This window comes from Lonchura striata, chromosome 1 (assembly GCF_050655825.1).
Source record: "Lonchura striata isolate lonStrDom1 chromosome 1, ASM5065582v1, whole genome shotgun sequence".
In the NCBI taxonomy this organism is placed as follows: domain Eukaryota; kingdom Metazoa; phylum Chordata; class Aves; order Passeriformes; family Estrildidae; genus Lonchura; species Lonchura striata.
Genome location: NC_140703.1, coordinates 43973390 through 43995143, shown reverse-complemented (window position 1 = coordinate 43995143; position 21754 = coordinate 43973390). Strand labels below are relative to the sequence as shown.

General features: G+C 42.0%; 1 protein-coding gene across 1 annotated transcript; it reads left to right on the top strand.

The window, feature by feature from the left end:
• The first annotated feature begins 1861 nt into the window (after window positions 1–1861).
• TMEM123 (transmembrane protein 123) lies at window positions 1862–18383 on the top strand. Its single transcript, XM_021529336.4, has 6 exons — window positions 1862–1958; window positions 7201–7269; window positions 9299–9361; window positions 13827–14018; window positions 15405–15552; window positions 16628–18383. Exons 1-6 carry the CDS (start codon window positions 1901–1903, stop codon window positions 16650–16652), a joined length of 555 nt encoding a protein of 184 aa, XP_021385011.3. The 5' UTR covers window positions 1862–1900; the 3' UTR covers window positions 16653–18383.
• The last annotated feature ends 3371 nt before the right edge of the window (window positions 18384–21754 follow it).

Here is a 21754-nt window from a genome sequence, read left to right as displayed (position 1 = left end):
ATTGGGGCTGCTGTTAGACCCTCTCACTATCAGCATCCTGCCCTGCTCAGCTCCTGTGGAACTGCACCAGGTGAGTTCCTGTGGTTACTCTCAGCACCCATTCTCACTGCTTTCTGCCACTGGATTTCATACAAAATTGGGGGGGAGAAAGAGTCTTCTCACCGATCTTATATTTATGTGGGAATCTATATGGGAAGTCATTATTTACACCATGTACCAAATAAGTTTTCCCAGAATGTTTCCTTCTCAGTGTAGGAACAACTTCCAGCTACCATAACAAATTGCCATAAATTCACCTCCCACAGAACAACAAACACCAAAATGAAACAAGACCACACAAAGCAATCAACACAAGAACTTCCAGCATCTCTCTGCCTTTACACAGCAAAGATCCTGTGCAATTGTGCAACTGTGCCTCAGTGCCTGCTAAGTCATCACTTCTAGGTTAGCTACACTCCCATCTGCCACAATCCCATGACTGCTCTTTGTTCCATCAATCTTAACTGCTCTTTTCCTGCAGATACACAAGGTTTCCACTCTGGTTAAGCCTGATGATCACTGGAGTTGTGCAAGAGCTGAAAGATGTAGATATGTTAAAGATACAGATATATCTTATATAGATATATATCCTCTAAATGCATGTTAATTTAATAAATTACCATTGTTTTTCTCACTATAAGTTTTGCCTCTGCAACCAGAGGCCCTTCTACTTAGTTACTTATGGATTACTAGTATTTCTAAGCTTTTCTGGAATTAGGCTAGCTGGAGATACTAGTCCTACAGCCATCCTAAAAAAAAAGCTTTGGAGGATCATCTCAGAAAATTCACAGTAAAAAGGTGCATACTGATCCTTGGGTACCTTAGTGATGAAAGCCACACAGGAAGCTGCAGAACAAAGACGTAAGAGAATGCTGGAAGTACAAAGCACGCAGTTATTTTCACTGAATGCAGACTGAAGGACCTAATTAGGCTAGAATTAAAAAAGAATAAAGTATCTATCCACCATTTTAATTCACCACTCACTTGCTGAGACAGAATAAATGCATGTCTGCCTGGGGGGAAGTGAGCTCCTTGAGTACAGCTTCACACCCTGCCTATGAGCTCTCAGGTGAGGCAATTCACCCTCTCTGGCTCAGATATGTGGTTAACACGGGAACACCGTAGTGCTGCAGTGAACATAAATGTAGCAGTACATGCGAAGTATTCTACTGTGGGTTTGCTACTAATCCTTAATTATTCACATGAAAAATAGTTCTTTCCTCTGATAAATATTGTTGTTTCCTCTGATAAATAAAGTTGTTTTCACTCTTAAGAACATAGTAACGAATTCCCTTTGAAAAACAAATTCACGACACCACTTTTATGTTAGAGGTTCTCAGGAAAATTTTGAAAGAACTGAACAGTTATTCCTTTTCACTTTTCCCTATCGCCTTTGTAGTCGGTTTCACAATTTTCCAAGCGTATCGGAAAATTTCAGGCGCCTCGGGAGGGCGCAGTGAACCCAGGTGTTGGTTAGGAAGAGAAATCCACGCAGTTGAGGCTCTGCTGGCAGATGTTGAATGGTATTTAGAAAACAGGCTGGCATCACCAGCCGCGCGCGCTGTTCGCAGGCGGCGCTCCTGGAGCTCGGCGCTGTCCCACAGGTGCTCGCAGACCAGAACGCCGCTCGGGTGTCGCCTCTGAAGCACCTGGGGAAGCACGCACATCCCTCCGCTCGCTAGTCTCCCCTTACAGATACCGCAGCGCCCCACCGCCCAGCCTCCCGGAAAATGCCGGGAGAAGGGAGAGAGGGGAGCGCACCTCGCCGCGCCCATCGCGGCGCGCAGCCCCGCCCCGGCCCGCCCCTCGCCCGGCAGCGCGCAGACCGCGCCCGGCCAGCTCCGGCGGCGGCTCCGCGGCCATGCGGCTCCTGCGCGGCGCTCTCTGCGCGCTGCTGCTGCTGCTCGCCCGCGGCTCCTGTGAGTAGCGCCCGGGGGCACGGGCCGGCGGAGGCGCCGCTCCTGCGCCCCTCGCAGCAGCTGGTCGGCCCAGCGGAGTTGTGGCGACAGCGGGGCCGAGCCAGGCCTCGTCCCGGAGCGGGGCCGGGGCTGAGCCCGGGCTGCCCGAGCGCGACGGGGCGCGGCAGCGGGACGGGACGGGGCGGCGGTCGCTGGCGCTCTGCTCCCGATCGGGAGGGGAGGTGGCACGGCTGGCGTTTTCGGGAGCTGTGACAGAAAGCGGAGAAGGGATGTTCGTAAAGAGAAACTACAGCGGCAGAAGAGCCCCCCGGGGAGCGTTTGGGCTGGGGGGCGCACGCCCGCCGGGATGCGCGGGCGCGGCTCCGCCCGGGAGCCGGGGAGCGTCCCGGGAGCCGCAGCCAGGGCCCCGCACTGTGCGGCCGGGAGAGCCCCCGGCAGGGGCGGGGCCGGTCCCTGCCCGCTCCGGGGCTGTGCTGGGGGCGCGGCGCTCGGGGCACTGTGCGGCCGGGAGAGCCCCCGGCAGGGGCGGGGCCGGTCCCTGCCCGCTCCGGGGCTGTGCTCGGGGCTCGGGGCACTGTGCGGGCGGGAGAGCCCCCGGCAGGGGCGGGGCCGGTCCCTGCCCGCTCCGGGGCTGTGCTGGGGGCTCGGCGCTCGGGGCACTGTGCGGGCGGGAGAGCCCCCGGCAGGGGCAGGGCCGGTCCCTGCCCGCTCCGGGGCTGTGCTCGGGGCTCGGGGCACTGTGCGGCCGGGAGAGCCCCCGGCAGGGGCGGGGCCGGTCCCTGCCCGCTCCGGGGCTGTGCTCGGGGCACTGTGCGGCCGGGAGAGCCCCTGGCAGGGGCGGGGCCGGTCCCTGCCCGCTCCGGGGCTGTGCTCGGGGCTCGGGGCACTGTGCGGCCGGGAGAGCCCCCGGCAGGGGCGGGGCCGGTCCCTGCCCGCTCCGGGGCTGTGCTGGGGGCTCGGCGCTCGGGGCTGGTGGTGGCGCTGCGGCTCGGACACCCGCTGTGCTTTGTCCCGCTTCTGGCAGGCGCTGGCAGCAGTGCCCCTTTGTAGTGGGTGGTTCTAGCAAATGCACTGCCTTGTGCTCAGAGCACCACAGTCAGGGCATCAGCGTTGAGAGGCTCTGAAATAAGCCGAGAAACATACAGGTCTGTGCTGCCAGGGTTGCCTTGTCGGAAGACTGCCATGCGGTGCCACACAATTTTCCAAAGTAAAGAAGCCAAAAGATGGTGTGTACTGGAATTGACCCGCTGTAATTACTGCTAAGGAATCTCAGTCCAGCAGTGTTAATATGCTATTGTTTAATCTGGTGAAGTGGTAATATAAACTGATTTTTAAAAAATAGAATGAGAAATGTAAACAGCTTTATAATAGCCCTTCTAAAAAGAAGGGCAAGTTCCTTTAAAAGGAGTTAACAAGTAACCTGTTTATTGCTTTGCTTAGATCTTATGGCCTCTATTTAACAACAGCCTGTCATTTCATGTGATATGAGATTGCCCTGATCTGTCTTTTATCATGTTGCTTCCTGAGTGCATGTAGTGATTTAACTCAAAATATATAGTCACTGCTGTCTCCTGGGGCAGGGGTGATCTCTTGCAACTCCTGAAACTCAGTTGTAGTCCTTCCTCTGTATATGAATTGGTTGTCAGGAGCTCAGTTATGATTTGTTGAAAGAATTGTGCCCTTTTAAGGCTCAGTTTAATGTAGCTGTTGAAATAGCTTTTTTTTTCCTCCCCTCAATCCACTTAGAAACTTCCAGAAAGTGCTGCTGAGATTTGTGTTGATTTCAGCAGATGTTTGTGATCATCTAATGAACACTACAGGAGGAAGTGTGAACCCCATCAAATACTCCAATATGCAAAAAGTGAAAGTGGCAGTAGATGTGTCTCACTCCAGTTAATATTTTTGTGCAGTCTGGTTATTTCAATATAATGCTGCTCTTTTACTCTGCTGGACAGTTTATTTCTATGTGTCAGTCAAGTCAATGGAAAAAACGTTTTTTAACTAAAATAATACGGTTTAGAAAAAAATCCTTCCCACTATTATGTAAAATCCATCTGGCTTCCTAGTACCTGAGTAAGGAGAATCCCCTTTCCCTGTCAGGAAGTGGCCCCCACCCCCTTCCTGTTGTGCTGAGAAAAGATTGCTAGTGACATCTTCCAAGAACTTACTTGTACATAAAACTACTCACAGTAAAAACAGTTAAAAGCAGCAGCAGCCTCCAGGCCTGAAAACACTGCTCTTAGAACAGGTTATATTCATATTGCTCTAAGATCTCTTTAACCATTCCAGCACCTCAACTCTTCCTCATCTGGATATCTTGGACATCACTGAGCAAGTGGGTGATTTTTGTGTTGGAGTGCACATTGTCAGTCCTTCTGTACTTTTGGGGTTTTAAACCAACAACAGCAGAATGATGGGCATAAAACTCCCCTCTGTGCCCTCCATGCCTTGAAAAGCATGCTGCTTTTGAGAGAGCTTTATATAAGACTTTTGCCATGTCTCCAAAATGAATATGTAAAGCTGTGCTTATTAAAAATGAGAGTTTATATACCAACATTTTCTGCAGCATAAAGTTTAGCTATACTGGACATAAAGTACGTGAGCCCTTAGATATGAGTTTATCTTTTAAGTGGTGGTTGGAGTGAACAAATTGACCTTTGTCACATGCAGGTAGTTGACTGACTGTTGCCATTCATTTGTGTAGGTTCCATCTACCAGGGTTCAGCTATGGAGAATAGTAATTTGGTATGTGTCTAAGCTGGAGACTACAGATTCCAAATTACTATTTTCCGTTGTGTTGATTTTTGCAGGGCCTAACAAAATCAAGTCCATTCAACATCCTGTCCTTTTCATTTTTAGCAGGTATCAGGGCTGCCCTTATCACTCACTCTGAATGCATTTGTTTAACACACAAGCACAAATCTTCAGTCTCTGCCGCTTCAGAAATCTCAATTCCAGCTATGAAACAGGAATAACTGGGCTGATTTTGCCCTTTTGAAAGTTTGCATATCAAAATTGTCTCCAGTTCGTGACTTTTGATGCACTACAACAACAAAACCACAAGAGGCCCTGGAAGCACTCAAAATGCCAAACTCTGAGGGGCTTTCACAGGAAGCACATTGCCTTCAGATACACCCCAACCAGCCACAGTTCTGTGGTTTTTTAGCTGCACCTGTGCCTGACCTTAAACAGAGCAAAACAGAGTTGTTGGACAAAAATCATGTTGATCCTGCCATCTCTGTCCTTTTCCAGTTTGTGCTGCTCTGATCCAGTTTTAAGTTGGGTATATCCTTGTGTTGGTTCTTTAATAAGGAAAAACGAAAACAAGAGATCCTTTCTTTCTGTCCCTCTCTTCTGGGACACAGGGAGAATAGACCTCAGCACAGAGTTTCTTAATCTCTGCTTAAGATTCATAGGCCTGATGTTGTAGCTGATGCAGTGGCCCCAAGAGCTCGGCCTCTGCTCCTGCACAGGATGCTGCAGCTGCTTGCTGGCTCTCCCCCCTTCCTTCCTGTGCTAGCCCATGTGTGTCTACACCTGGGTCAGTGTGGATTTCTAAGCCTTCCCCTTCTGCTTCCTGGAGAAGGCCAGAACCCCTCCCTGTTGTGCTTTGGGACAGTTGAACTGTGAATCCTGTGGTCTGGGATGAGAGGTTCTACTTGTCAGAGCCATCACTGCATAAAAGCTGTGGTGCTTTTTGCTTTGCTTAACCCAGGAGTCCTTACTGCCTCTGAAGTTTCCTGTGTGCCACTGCAGTGATACATGCAGCTTCATATTCAAAGGCACAGTCTCAGGATAGAGAACACTTAGGGAGTAGTATCATTTTAAGATGTTTTTTTATCTCCCTTGTCCCATTCACTGCCATGTGTTCCAATGTGGAATATGCTTATGCAGAACTCCATTTTAAGGAGTATTTGTATTCTGGAGCCAATGCATGTTATTCAAATGAAGAAACTTACCAGTGTTTGTGTTTGTTAAGAAGGAAAAAAAAATAAGCATCTTTCAAACTGGATAAGGTCCTCGATGTCTTTCAAGGTGTGCAGTCCAAGCTGATCTGAACTAAACTAATACAGTCCTGCCTTTACTGCCACCTCTATTTCTTTCCCCTCTCTTTTAGCCAATTACATACCGAGTCCTTTCTGCTGGTTAAAAAATTTCTCTGCAGAAAAAAAACATTGTGTGCTGTTGAAGAGGGACGTAATGCCAGTTTTGTGGAGGCTTAGGTTTCCTAATCAAATAATTGTTTAATGTGGGGGAACTTGCTGTGATATAGAACAGTTTTAGCAGGATTGTGTCCTCTCTGGGGAAGCTTAGTTTAGGAGTGTCCTATCCTTTGTTTGTTTGTTTGTTTTCCCTAATCTCCCTAATTAAACAGTGTAACATACTTTGCAGTGCTGCCCTCAGTCTTGAGATTGTAGGGATGAGATAGAATAAGTTATTTTGCCATTTGTATTTGCAAACTTCACCATTTTGAGACTTTGACTAAGGTTTTGTAAGCATGAAGAAATTTCCCTATTTCTATGATACTTAGTTCAGGTTATTTGCTTGTCTTTTACACAATATTAGGTGATCAGAACTAAACTGTTTGTTAAAGAAAGAATCCACAATTGATCATCTTGTATGTCTGTGAATGTCAGTCTATTAATTCTCTGTGGTTTAAATTTTATCACTACTTTGGAGGTATGATCCTCAGTCCCATTCCCCACCTTCCAAATGCTCAGTGGATGCATTAGCATGCCCTTAGTCCCAAACTGAATAATGTTACTTCTTAGTGGAGCTAATTGTGTTATCACTGTTGTCCATTTAGGGCCAGAGAAGCACCTATCTGCTTGAAAAGGCCTGGCAAACTTCACAGGAAGAGATAGAAGTGAGAAGTTCTTTCTCTTCTGCTGTAGGTGATGTAGGTCAGATGTTATTACTGAAGGAAAGTGCCTGGTCTTTTGCCTCTTTCAGTCTCATTTCATCTCAAGGAAGATGAAAACTTGGGATGGGGATGATGGAAAAGATAAAACAAGGATGAGAGGAGTTTCAGTTCATTTGGTGATTGGGTAGTATAAATTATGTCACCTTTAATGCGCTCAGAGCAGGCTGTTGTGCTAATGTACTTTTATATCATCATCATGACTGACTCCTGTCCAAGGTAAATTAGTCATTTATATGCCCAAAGCAAGTGGCAGATGCTGAACCTTTTTTCCTTCTTCCACCTAAAACGATCTTATTATTCCTGTGTTTTTTAATGTAGGTAATGACGTCACAAACGGCACTAACAATGTGAACAGCACTACTCCCATTCCAGGCAGTAGGTTGCCAGGTAATACTTTTGACATTTCTGTTACTGTTCCTCAATAGCATCAAGAAAAACAGTATGTGTTATTGTGTGCCTTAAAAATAATTTGCCCTTTATTTTATTTTATTGAATTGTGAGCAGTTGTAGGACAGAAGGGAGGTACTCTGCCACATCTGTTCTGAGACAACTAAAGATGTTTAAGGGGAACAGTAAAACATGATTCAATTCACATATCCTTGGGTACCCCAGAGCAACAGAGGAGAAATAAAATGGGAAAATGCTGTGTATAGAACTAGGAACACCTGGCCATGTCAATTTACAATTAAAAGAGAACCAAGAAGTCTGCTAAATTAGAATTCCGTGATCTTCAGATAAAGGCAGAGCATTTTTTGATTTGAGTCATTTTTGCCCTGTACTACTTTAGTCATCTCATTTGCTGTTAGCCAACACTACTCTGTTCATTAACTCACTCTGTCTTGTGTTAATTGCAGTACTGACTCACACCCAAATTCCAGGCAGTAGATGTGGCTCTTTTTACCTGTATGAACATGCAGTCCACATCCAGAGCTGTCCCAGGGCTGCCAAAGAAAGCACTTAGAACATGGGGGAAACTCAAAGATGTGTTCTGGCTACAGTATTGGGCCTGTGTGGAAAATATTTAACCCCAGGCATATCCATGGCTTATACTGGGCTAAAAGTCAACATATGCAAGAATGAATGTGTTTGTAATTGTACAATCATAGACCCTTTCTCAAAGGCAATTAAATCTGCAACTTAATGCCCCAATTATAAGAGTCAGTATAAGACTTGATTGTTCAGTACACAGTGTGGGGGGCTACTTGGCTGTGATTATACCAAACAAAAAGCAATGTAATGCGCTCTGTAATTTCCACCCCCCCTACCGTTTTTTGGTATAAAGATGTAAATTTAATGCATTTGTTCTTAACTGGACCTTTCTCATAATGTATGCAATTGCAAAGAGTTTCAGACTAGACTTTTCCAGTGCTAGGAACAGCAGATCCATTCAGAGGAAGTAAGTGTAGGTCTGCTTCTTGATTGCAGTAGCTCTGTTGCTCTCCTCTTAATCTCTGAGGTTATATTCTTCAGCCATGCTGAAAGGCAGCAGAGCTGCTGCATGGCACATAACCTTGCCAGTGTTGGGAGGGTGCTGTAAAAGATGACAATTCAGAGAAAGGAGTGATCATAGAATGGGCTTTCACAATGGTGCAGAATGAAGGGAGGAAGATATGGGCAGTGACACTCGCAGGAGCAGCCCAGTAGATCTTTGCCAGGAGGAAAGGACACGTAATCTGTGAGAAATACAGAAGAGGCATGCAACAGTGTGGAGAGAAGTGAGTGGAGCGTGCCTGAGAAGCCTAGAAGGAAGGAGGACTGTAAGGAGGAAGGAGGGACAAGAAAAAGAAAACTGGAAAAGGAGAAGTGAAACAAATGAGAGAAGGTAAAACCACTAAAACTGGGTTACATTTTATGTCTGGAAACAGGTACATTCTTGGGACTTTTTTGTGTAGAGAACTTAAGTATGCAGTGACATATTTCTCAGAGTATCTGTCTGCCCCTACTTCAGTATCATCCCAGTTTGCAACAGAGATGCAACAAAATGAAAGAAGAGATCAGGGAACAGAAAATAGAACTGAAATAGACAAATAAAATTAAAAGCTGCCTTCCCTCATAGTGCATAAGTAGATTAAGAAGGTTAGTGACAGTATGGCTATTTTACAGCAGACAGAATAAAACATGACATAGAAGTGGAACACAACAAACAGAGGATGTGCAAAGAATCAGATGCAAGCCCTTTGGGCTCTGCTGTGCATACAGTGTTAACTATGTTCTTGTTGCACTGAGATCTGGAAGCATTTTGCAGAGGGATAAAAACCATCTGCTTTGGGAAGGACCACTCTCTGCTGTATTCCCAACTGTAGTCTCCAGGCACAGATTCCCTGAGGACAGTATTGTGTTGTGGGTAACTTAATTATAGTATGTTAAAATTAAAATGAATAGTACTGATTTTCTTGTTGCTTTTTTTCCCTTAAAGACAATAGCAGTTCACCCATTGTCACTGCATCATCCACACAATCTACAGCAACATCTACAGGAGGTATGTATCTGTTCATTACTGTGAACCTAGAAGTTACTTTCAAACCTAACCCTGATCATACCAAATTATAAAGAACAGGCCATCAAAAGTGGGTATGTGAGACAGGTGTTATTATTTTAAGGCTGGGAAGCAACATGCAAAATAACTCTGAAAAGAAGCTATATTGTTTTTCAAATTTAGATACCATACTTCATTAGTAATTACATTTGTGATACTGTTTAAACATGGGAATCAAAATTTAACTTCAAGAAAAAATTGAAAGAAGTTTTTTTTTTTTTAATGTTTATTCTTCATCTTTAAGCAAGCTTCTTCCATTTTCATGAAGTAAAGATGAATATGTTGTTAAGCAAGCAGTGCATATCTGTTTAATGTTATTTCAGAATAAACAGATTTGGGGTGTAATGAAATCCTGGGAGCTTGAATTTCAAGAATAGGACTCTATTTCCTTTCATATAATACTTATAGAATCACAGGACCATCAAGGTTGGAGGAGAACTTCAAGATTATCTGTCCAGCCATCAGTGTAGTACTGCCATAATCACCCCTAAACCGTATCTCCATGTGCCAAATCCAGGCTTCTCTTGGACACTTCCAGAGATGGTGACTCCACCAGCTCCCTGGGCAACTTATTCCAATGCCTAACCACTCTTTCAGTGAATTTTTTTTTCTAATATCCCCTGGCACAACTTAAAGTAATTTCCTGCACCATAGAAAATAATCCTTAGAGAGGTCCTAGCACAAAATAGAAACATTTAAGCCAGTATCAGTCAAGTGGAACAATTTGTCATGAGTGTGTTTTCATTGTTCTAGCACTACTGTATTTCCTTCATAACAACTGTAAGTAAGTTAAAAAAGGGAGTTAAAACATTAATCTTCTGGAAGAACTTGCACAGGTAGATTTCACTGCATTAGTAAGGGCTGGATAAGCGTTAATGTCATGCAGTTGTTCAGGCTGTGATGCACAGATAGACTATTGCATCTGAGAGAAGCTAGAGTCTGAGGCTCCTTTGTGCTAAGAGCTATGTGAAAGCAGAGCAGAAATGTTGTGTCTTCTTAAGATGCTTTGTGTATTTGTGGGGTTTTGTGCTGATCATAAAGTCCCAGCTATGTCATTTCATTTCTAATACAACTCTTATATTTTGTCTCTGTAATTTCCAGATAAACTCTGAGCTAACACACTCAAAAGTTGCTTGTTTTTTAAGTATAAAATAATCACGGGAAGGGAAAAAAAACCCACATCTTTGCAAGGACTTTCCTTTTGATAGCAAGCAAGTGGTGCAGCATCTCATTCTATTGCCTGCAGTGTAGCAGTTCAAGCATGTCTAACTTGGAAAGTCCCGAGATTTCTGTAATCTCTGTTCCCTTATGGCCATCCCCTAAGTGTGTGAAGCCACAGTCTTTCACCCACTCTGTGCTCCTTTGACTTCTGCTCCAGCTCTTGCAGGTTTCTTGGAGAGGTCTGAGTTTTACTAGTTTTGGATAATTACACTAAAAAGAGGCCTGAGCCCTTTACAGCTAGGCATAGAATAAATAACAGAGAGCTGTGCCATCCTTTTGGTTTTTTTGGTTTTTTCCCATTAGAAATGTTATAGATTTTAATACAGTGTTCATGTATTTTGATTATCTGTCCCAACCTCTTCAGAATTAAGACTAGTGGGTATATGTACTTACTTAATTTTGCTTAAAGTCTTTGCCATTATTTTTTGGGAGGGGGAAGAAGGAAGCAAAAGTCTGTTTCATTCAATCATTTTCCATGCAAGAGAAAGTATTTATTAGAAAGTACTTATTTTAGGAAGGGCATTCCATAATAGTCTTGCATGTTAGCACAGTGCTTACACAATTTGAGTTTTATGCCCATTCTTTTTGAGTTAGCAGTACACGCTCCTACTCCTTTAGTGCTCTAAGGATTCTTATCTATATGGTATATATATATTTTTTTAAAATTTATGATTATAGCATAGCTATTTAATACTTAAACACATGAAATACTTAATTAAATACTTACATAGCAAACTATGTAAAACAATTGTCTCTTTTAAAAACAAAGCATCATAAACCTGAACTACATTACTGGCATGCATCCTTTTTAATTAATAAAAAATAATTCGGGCAGTCAAGGTTTGTTCAGTGTAGTGTTTGATGAAGCCCATCTTAGGGAAATAAAAGGACAGATGTTGCTAGCAAATATTCTTTCATCTTCACTCTGTAAATTATTATGGGTAAGATTTTTCAAAGATGAACAGATTAATGCCTGATTCATGTCAGCTTCCCAAATTCTCCAGCTGCCTCAGATAGCCTCCCAATGATGTTTTGAAATGCCTGATGCTAAATACATCATGAAAGATAGGTCTAGAGATTAGACAGATTTTAATGGCTGTAATCTTGATTAAGTTAAAAAAAAAAAAAAAAAGAGGATTGCTACTAGAAAAGAGGGGGGGAAAAGTTATGTGCAAATGTGTTGGAATTCCTCATAGATTAGGATTTTTTTTCATCGTGACTCAGGCGTTTCATAGGGTAATTTAATGCCCATGGAATGAATACCAGTGTAACTTTGTGTAACATCATTTTATAATGTTATACATCTAACAGTTAGCCATTGTATTGCTCAGAAACAGAAGGCTCATTGACAGTCAGAAATCCCAGCTCAAAAACAACCCACCCACAGAAAACTGCTTGACACTTGCATCCAGATTTGTCCTCCTTTGGTGTCACTCATGTAGGAATGTACTTACCTGGTGTGGTCTCATGTCATGTAACTGTAGATTGTTTCATGTAGACATTTCCTTGCTTACTTCCTACAATGAGGAACCATTTGATATTTATGGATCATTGTGCCTTTGGGGAGTTTTACCTGTCAGTATTAAAATGTGCCCTGAATTTTATCTGATGTATTTTACGCATGCTTCATAGAGGAACTGAATTTTGGTAATTGTAACAAGGTAAGCAAATGAATATGGTGTTCCAGTTGTTCCATCTCAATGCATGCTCATTTCAAAGGGTTTTCTGGATTTATGGCACAATAAGTTATAACATGAAAGAACAGGAAAACAACATTTACAAAGGAGTCTGTATTTTGGTATTTGAGTAGTTTTAATGCTAAATGTTTCAGAAGTGCTGTGTAGGTGAGTTCCTTTCTGCATATTTACATTGTTATATTGATGAGGTTTTTTTGAAGTTTTTGATGCTCATATCAGCACTGGTAGCTGTAATACTTAAATCTTAGCAAAGACACAGTTTTGTATGTAATTCTTCATGTTTTACACAACACAAATTTTATTCTACAGAAGCATTTTAAATGCTGTATAAAAAGGGCAGAAATTGAGTATCACGGTTACTCTAGAATTGAAATGAAATTATCCTTCAATTTTTCTAATTTTAGACAATTTCAAGAAAACATGGATATAATGCCATATTTGGAATTCCATGTTGAAAAGCTTTTGAGGTGTGTAAAATGAGCCCAGCTTGTATGAAACTATAGAAATAATACAGAAGTAGACAGCTGCAAAGGAGCTGTTTCCCTCTAGAATTCTTTCATACATAAAAGCTGTTTGCATCCTACTGTCTGCTTAGAGAAATTTTAGTTGCATAACAGACTCATGTTTCTTGTTAGTTCCTTCTTAGAAAAAGAAATAATTGTTTTACAATAATTCTATCTGACTGCCTTTCATGAAAGTTCTAGGAATTTTGCTATAAATAGCAATTTCTATTCTTGAGTTTTGTATCATGGTATTTTTATTCTGAAGTTTATTAGTGTTTTCTGAGGAGGGAAGGGGAAGTGTTAAGTAAAAGTAAAGACACTACATCAATGAAACTTGAGAAAAACCATTCCAGCCTTTGTTTTAACCTTGGCAAGATTAAATAAATTACTTAAGCAGTACATTTACTTTAGCTGAAATGTTGTAATGTTTTATCCTTACCACATAAATACAGAATTCTCTGTGGTATGTTTTAATGTATATGGAACCCTAGTAATGCTAGTGTTTCATTCAGAAGTAAATGAAAGATCAGATCATTACTAAAATTGGGGGGTGGTGCTTTCATGCAAACCCTGTTCTTATCAGATAATCTTTGTTATCTGAAAATGCAGGCACTTCAAATAGAAAGTAACTCTTGATCCAGAATTTTACTGCATTTTAACATATTGTAAGTTGGGCATCATTCTATGGAACTGAGTTTTTACAAAAAAAAAAAAAAAGAAAAAAAGCTGACTCACCTAAAAGTCATTATATATTATCCAGGTTTTCTTTATAGCTTTTCCTTTAAAGAATTCTTGACCTTGAGGCTCAGAAATCAGAAGTTTGGTCTTCCCAAAGGAAAATCTGTATGCAAGCCTGGATACCATGCAGTGGCATTTTTGTTGTTACTCTGTCATTCTCTTTGGGTATAATAAATATTATCTTACTCAATGAGTGTACAGTTGTTTATTTTGACAAATTTTTCTGTGTGGTATCACAAAAATTCCCAGGTGTTTCCAGCATTACTACTCATCTGACCAGTACCAGTCAGCCCAACACCACCACCACTCCTGTGACCCTGACAACTCAGCCCACCAAAACCAGCCAGACAGGGACACCCACCACAGCCTCACCAGGCACATCTCCACAAGGCAGCATCACAGTGGTGACCACTTCTAAGCCTTCCTCCACTTCTGTAACAGGTGAGTTCACAGTTCAGGAGGCTCCTAAAGGCTCGGATGCATGTTCACCTAGGCTGTAGAACAGCTAGTTTGACAGCAGTGTAAAAAGAAAGAAGAAGGAAGTTATTTGCATGCTAAAAAACGAGACTAAAGTGGGAATTCATTACTAAGCTGCATACAATTATGTTGCTCTGAGCACTCCACTTACTGAGAGACCTGATGGATTTAGGGAAAAAAGTGCAAGTGGTCTTATCCAGCAGCCACCAGCAACAAGATCAGCAATGAAAAGGAGAAAGCCTCAATTTTAAATACAACTTTTGTGTTTGTTCAGCTCTCCTTTCTGCAGTTTATTTGAACTCTTTACTAATACTTCTTTTCCACAGCTGACCTGTATCTCAGAATATATCTACTGGCTTAGTAAAAAGACTGAATTCTGTTAGTAATGTAATGAATGTTACCCCAACAGAGAATAGAGCATGACTGTGCATGAGTCACCCTTTATGTAAAAGTTGTCAAATACAGTTTAAGTGTACCTGGTAATACAAAAACAGTGAGTGCAGAATTCAATATTTCTTGCACTTGGCTGGCTCTGTTCCATCACTTCATGCTTGCACTTCTGAACACATCAGGAGTGCTCACATACCAGTGAAGAATCATTGAGTAGATGAAGGTGTCAGCAGAAGAATTTGATCATGTAACACTCTGTATGTAGCTAGTACAAATAGAACTGAGCACAATCTGGTCTTCAGGTGGGAGTTTGTAGCAGATGTGACCAGTTCTAGCAGCGAAACAGCTGTGGCTTACCTGAGGCCATGTTGTCTGTGTCAATGTTTGTGTCAGGCTGCAGAGCTGATCTCACTTGGGACTGTGAGGGTACAATTCCATGAGACAAGGTAAAGCAAATACCAAGTGTTGTGTTACCACTACACTGATGGACTTGGAGGCTGTTGGGCCCCTCTTGCAGGATGACTCACTATGCTAATCTGAATTAAAGCAGCTTCCTTTTATGCTTGGGTTCATTTCAGGCCACCTTTGTGAGTTAAATTGGTTCATGGAGAGTATGAAAAACACTAGAACTGGCCTAAGAAGAGCAGGAGCTCCATGTAGAGAAGGAAGAGAGATCAGGGGAGAGAAAAGGCAGGGGGGAAAAGGGAGGTGGAGAGAAGGAACAGTTAGTCTTGAAGAGACATCAAGCAGTTGGGTCAGCTGTGCCCATGTCACCAGAATATGGGACTTAAAATCAGAGCCCTACATTTGTGTGCTTGGCTTGTGTCTTGTTAGTTGATCTTGGTTGTCTAAGTGGGTCTTTAGATGATAAATCAATGGTGAGGGCAGGATGTAGGGTAGTCCCTCAAAACACAATTTTGCAAGCTCTGTAACTTATGCCTTTTGTTTTCTTCTTTCTAGCCACATCAAAATCAGAGGCTGTCAAAACCTCCAGATTTGACGTGGGCAGTTTTGTAGGTGGCATTGTGCTGACTCTTGGAGTCCTAGTAATTCTCTACATTGGATGCAAAACTTACCATTCCAGAAGAGGCATTCAGTACAGAACCATGTAAGTTCCCAAGGGGTCATTCCTTGACCATTTATTACTTTCTTGAGAGAAAAAAGGAAAACCAAATGAGTATAATGAATTCACACATTTCTTTAATGTACATTATATTAATAGAATTAAGAGATTTAACTGTTGTTTTGTCTTTCGCCACTTCTGCCATTCCTCATTATGCCTCTCTTCTGTGTCTTGTTTTTTCTCTGATCTATTATATTAAATAATTTTATTCTTTTTAAAATGATCCTTATCTTTTAGCCTGTCCATGAATAGTTAACATTTCATTGAAAGTTTCTGCAGTTCGCAAGATTTCTTCTTTTTCCTAGACTCTGTTTGTCTGTTCATTCTTTGGTGTTTTCCTCCCCCTTGCCGTTAATGTATAGTGAATTCTAATCAAAGTTTCTTATCCTTACCAATTTTTTATCTTACCATCTCACTTGCTTTTATGCTTAGCTCTACTCCAGGCTTCAGGACCTACTCACATTTAGTTTAAGAGCTAGCTTACTTTTTCTTTCCTCTTCAGTGTCATCCATCTCAGTCAAGAAGCTTGTTTTAAATGAGGTGATGTCATTAGACCTGTTGGGATACTGGTGTTCAGGCTTTTTGTTCTATCTTGACTCCTCCTTACTGGTTATGGAATGAGGCCAGTCCCTGCTGCACCTTTACCCGAAGTGGTGTTTATGATGCAGTCTAGGACAATGGATATTGTAAAATTCACATCAACAGCATCTTCAAAACAAAGGAACCTGCTGCTGAGTGTGTGTAGTGGCTTTGATTAACTTTACTACTGGTTATGGGTAAGACAGGATAAACAGGCTTGAGCAACAGCTGATGTAAGAATACATGAATGACGTGTGAAAGACAAGCTGCTGATGAGATCAGTGAAGCTGGAGGAAAACAGTTCAGCTAACTTCAGACTTGGCTCAGAGAGGATTGTAACTCCCAGATCAATGTGTCCTTACTCCTTCCCAGCAAGGTGTCCTCTGCACACAAAATAATCTTCTCAGCAGAATCTGGGTGGTTCTTTCTCATGTTGACTTGCTTGTAGTGTAGAACATTAATTACTGTGTTTCTGTTACAGTGATGAACATGATGCCATCATTTAAAGGAGACTTCAGAGAAGACCGTGCTGGAAGCCCGCCTTGTCACAGCTGTTATAACTTCTGGAAGAGTGACTTTCATAAAGATTATCCCAGTCTCTAAACCGGTCTTGGGTGTTGTCCTGCAAAATGTTGAGAAGCTTTTAAACATCCTGATTTTTTACACTGGCTCTTGTAAGAGGAACTTGGCATTTTGCAGAGACAGTATTTTCTTTTCCCAGTAACTTGTAACCAGATTTAGAGAAAATCACATATTGAGTCATTTTAAGGTACACACACAGCTCTGAAATAGCTAATTATTAGCACATGCATTTGCATCAGTGCAATTCTAAGTTCAGGGTTTTTTTCCTAAAATTTTGTATTAAATTGTATTTATTTTGAAGTTTGATATGAACTTTAGTTTCGAAACTTCAGGTTTTGAACAACTCAGTTAATTTTTAATAGGCTTCAAAGGAGTTGTGGTTAGATAACTGTATAGAAGTGAATAGAATGGTTACTCTAAATGTCAGCCATTAGCTTACCATGAGATGCAGATGCTTTCCTTAATAGGCTGTATAAGGAGAGTAGCTGCAAGAAACATGGACAAAATGGAAGTATCCATCCATAACCCTTTTCTCTAAAAGCTTCTTTTTTTCTACCATGTCATAATGAAGCTTGTGTAATTGAAGATGTAATGAAAATAGAGAAAAGTAATTTTGCCATTATAAATATATATAAAAAAATTGGCTTTAAAGTTGAAGTTGGCAATTATTGGTTTTTATTATGAAGCTGTCTGCAGTGTTTTAGCAGCATTTGATAATCATTCAAAGTTATATAAAGAAGGGGAAAACTATAAGACAGCATTTTAGCAGACTATAAACTGCATTTTTACAGCTATTTCCAGAACTTGATCCTGCTGCACAGATGTACAGAGGCCTGGTCAGAAGCCCAGCTGAAGGCACTGGGGCATCTTTAGCTGATAGCTGAAGGCTCAAATACTCTGAGGGTCCTGTGCAGGATGGCTCGTCCTGTTCCCGTGTCACTTCTGCAGGTCCACTCAGGTTAATCTGCTGACTTCAGTAGATGGGCTCCTGACTTACATTGCTGTAAGGAAAACTAGAACAAGGATCAGGAAGCACAGGCCTGCATCTCTTTAAGTCACTGAATGATTGTTCAGTCTTGCTCAGGCTTCGCTTGTAGACCCATCCCCATTGGAGAGGGTTGATGTGTGGGTTTGCCTGTCCTGGTTGCTGGTGGCACCAGTGCCTCCTGCTGGGCACGGGGGAGATGGTGACAGGCGAGGAAAGTCACAGTGGGAACTGCACATTGGCCTGTTGGGGGCTGGGGAACAACTCGTCAGGGAAAGTTTAACTACTCCAGAACGGATTTTCTTAAGCAGTAGTTTATTCTGATATGCAATGTTAAAGTGGCCATAAGGGTTTTTTTTCCTTTTTCACGGTAAAACTGTTTCCAAGGCATGGGCAAACCAGTTACCCCGCCTGAAAACGGGTTAACAGGGCTGCTCCATTTTTTTTACTGTGTTTGAGGGTCAGGGGAGAGTGAGTTGAAGTAATATTTGTATTTTTTCTTAATTGTATTGTTTGGTGGAATATTACTGGATTTGACTTGAAGAGTTACAGAAACAATTCTTTCATAGAACTGTAATTCCTTACTTTGTAGAAATTAAGACAGTTAAGTGCAACTGGGATTGTCTCCCCTCTGCTGTACAGACAAATAAAATTAAATCTTTGGAGTTACTATGTTAATTTCAGTTGAATTTTTAATATATTATCTGGTTTTGTAATTCCCTCAGTCCTTTCCATAATCAACCATTTGACAAGAAGCATTCCCTATATATACTTTTAAGTGCTAGAATACCAGACCTAGTTCATTTTTGCCTAGTTGAATAATTTCTAATTTATTCTGTAATCTAATTACTACAGTAAAGCCAAAAGTATGTGCTTAAGACTTCAGAAGTGTCAGTGTAAACATAAAACCAGACCTCCTTTCAGTTGTTTGGAATTTAGACAAAGTGCAGTGCAGTTGATGAATTTTACCTTATCTTTGCTTTCCAACAGGAAATGAAACCCCAGCTTTGTTACTGATTTATTAAGGGAGCTGATGCTATGGTCGTTCAGCCCTTCATTCACTTGAGTTTACTAATACTTGTAAAGATGATTCAGTTGTTTCTAGTCCGTCCGCTGTATGTGTGTTTCCTTGGAGTGCTGGTGGCCGAGCAAGGCAGTTCCCAATTCCGACTGCCTTAGGAGGCAGTCCCTCTGCTGACACATCGAGGAACTGCATTTGCAGGGTCGGTTTTGAGCACCAGCATTCGATTCATTATTGCAGCTCTTTCAGACAGCCCCTCTGCAAACATTTTACCCTTCATCTTCATGGGTTTGTGCTTCATGTTAAAGTGTTTTTATTTAATAGTACAGGCTGGGGGATTCAGTCACTGACTACAGAACATGGGCAGCTTAGGTTTGCTTTCATAAATGTTACTTTTGCCCTTCAAACACATCAAGATCAGACTTATAGTCACATCTCAGGGCTGCAACATTCTGCCTTCAGCCCATGGGTCTTCCCTTTTTATGCAGCTCTCCTTTAGCCTGTATTCCAGTACCAAATTGTAGCACTTCCAGCATAACTGGTTTGATGGGGCTCTGCATCAAAGGCTTCAAAGCAGTGCAGAAATGCTGCAGTGGTATACTTGTGTTTTTATTTAAAAAAAGTCCATACTGTTAAAGCAAGATCATACTGCTGTGACTTGAACAGTAACTTTAACAGTATCCTTTTGTAAATATTTCAAACCTTTCTTCTTTGTTCAGAGCTCTTATGTACTCATGCCACCCTATTTTTGCCCTGAAACGTCACATAGCATTCTTAATATGTTTTGTTTAAAAAGATGTAAGCAACAATGTGACATTATTACCAAAAGCTAACTGGAAGGGCATCAGAGACTGGAAATTGCCTAGAGAACTCAAGAGGTTAAGAATTTAGCTGTGATATGGAAGCAGAGGGAATGAGAATGGATGTGTAGAGAAAGTAAAATTTTCTAGATGGCACCGAAGACCCAATTGGTGGTTCTCACAGCTGCAGTGTTATTTCCAAAAATGCTGTGCTCCAGCTGGGAATACTGCTGTGCTCCAGACACAGGATGTATGCAATACCCCTTCTATCTCCATCCCACAGCAAGACTGACCACTAAATTCCAACAATCCTGAAGTTCACATCCTCCACACCCTCTAAGAGCCTTGCAAACACATGCTGTCACCTCATGATAAGCCATGGGGCAGAAACACTGATGTCCAAGAAGTTGAGCTGCTCAGTCAGCAGAGCTGCACAGGGTGCTGGGGTAGAGGCCTGTTTATTGCTTAACCCGGTCAGAGCTCTGGAAAATGCTTTCAAAGAAGGAAGTTAATGCAGAATGAAATGTGAGCATGGTCAGCTGGTTCACAAGTGACAGAAGTCACTGGACCCTCTCCCAGTGAACCACCACACTGTTACCCATGGTTTAACCTTTTGCCAGGGTTGTTTGCAATGTCCTGCAGACAAGCCTGACTTTCTTGGAGTAGTCATAAGGAGAGTGTAAGTGCTCACATGCTCACATTATTAATCAGGGCATCCAGTCATTATAGCGAGGTGTAGCAGAGTCATAACCTGTATCAGCCTTCCTGCCAAAACTAGGTCACAGTTTTACCCACTAGTTTCTAGATCAAGTTCTTCCACTTCTCAAAGCAATTCAGGTGCCTAGTGCAGAGTGCTGGTGCTGTTTGAAGCTGCTCTTTGAAGGGATATTCAAAACATTCAGTGATGGGCTGACAGGTGTTGCAGGACCTGAGGGAGATACACACAGGCATCACAAATGACACTGAACACTTTTTAAAGCCCTGAATATCCTCTCATCTGATTTATATGTAGTTAATTGCAGTGTCTGAAAAACTCTCACCCCACACAGTTCTAAAGAAAAATGCATTGCTTAAAAAGTCTGCCTGCTAGTATGTTTTTTCCTGTCCTCTTCTCTGCTCAGAAACAAGGTGTACCTGCTAGCACCGCCACACTTTTCAGGTGAGCCTGACCTACCCAGCTCCCCCTGCAGGTTCATCTTAATCTGTAGAAAGTAATCTTACTAATTTCTCACCTGGAATAAATCAATGAAATTTCAAGTCCTGAGATTGCTTTCTTAAAAAGTTGTCAAAGGCTGTGAAAACATCTTAAGTTGTTACACAAGACAAAAGAGCTTTTAGAGGCATTTCAAAACCAAGAAAGGAAAAGCACATGAATCAAAGCTGTTTAAAACTACATTTGAAACATTTGATTTGAAACATTCACATTTTTAGTAATAAAAATAAATGGAAGCTGAACAAAGCAAAAGTCTGCATTTTAAAGAATTACAGCAAGCCAACCTACAGGTAAAGAATCCAGGTCTGGACTGAAGACTGTGTTATCCACACTCAGGCTCTAAGTGTGGGCAGCTGTGGACTGAACTTTAAATGAGAGCCAGACAAACTGACTCCACCACTTCAGGACCTGTTGCCATTAACCTGGCAGTATTCTTCCAGTGACTGACACGAAATCCTTGCAACCTACTTGTGAACACCTTTGGAGGTATCCACCATGCAAGTCTAGGGATACAAAGCTGAAAAAGATCATGAGTCAACCAGTAAGGGAATAGGAGCTCCCAAAATATCAGTTTACCAAAACAAAATCCAAGACTTCAGAGATGCCTGGGAGATCCTATTATTTAACTGCACAATCCCTATAAAGTTCCAAACACAGAAAAGTAGCTTTTACATTTAATCCCTAGCACAGACTGTATGGCTACCCTCTGTCTCATCTTTAAGGTCACAAGGACCAGGATTTCTGTAATTTGGAAAATCAAATCAGAAGGAAGTACCAGATGCTGTTGGAGTTTTGGGGGGGGCTACTGTTTGTTTTTAAATAGAGAGGAAATCACCAAACAGCAGAGAAGTTCACTTCCCTGTTCAAAAATGAAGACAAATGGAATGAAGTTTTACTTTACTACTGCAGGCAAACAATCCCAAACTTTGGTAAGGAAAAGACAGCATTCTAATCACTGCAGTCTACAGAGAAAAGTCAACAACAGCAACAGAATAAACAAGCCCAAG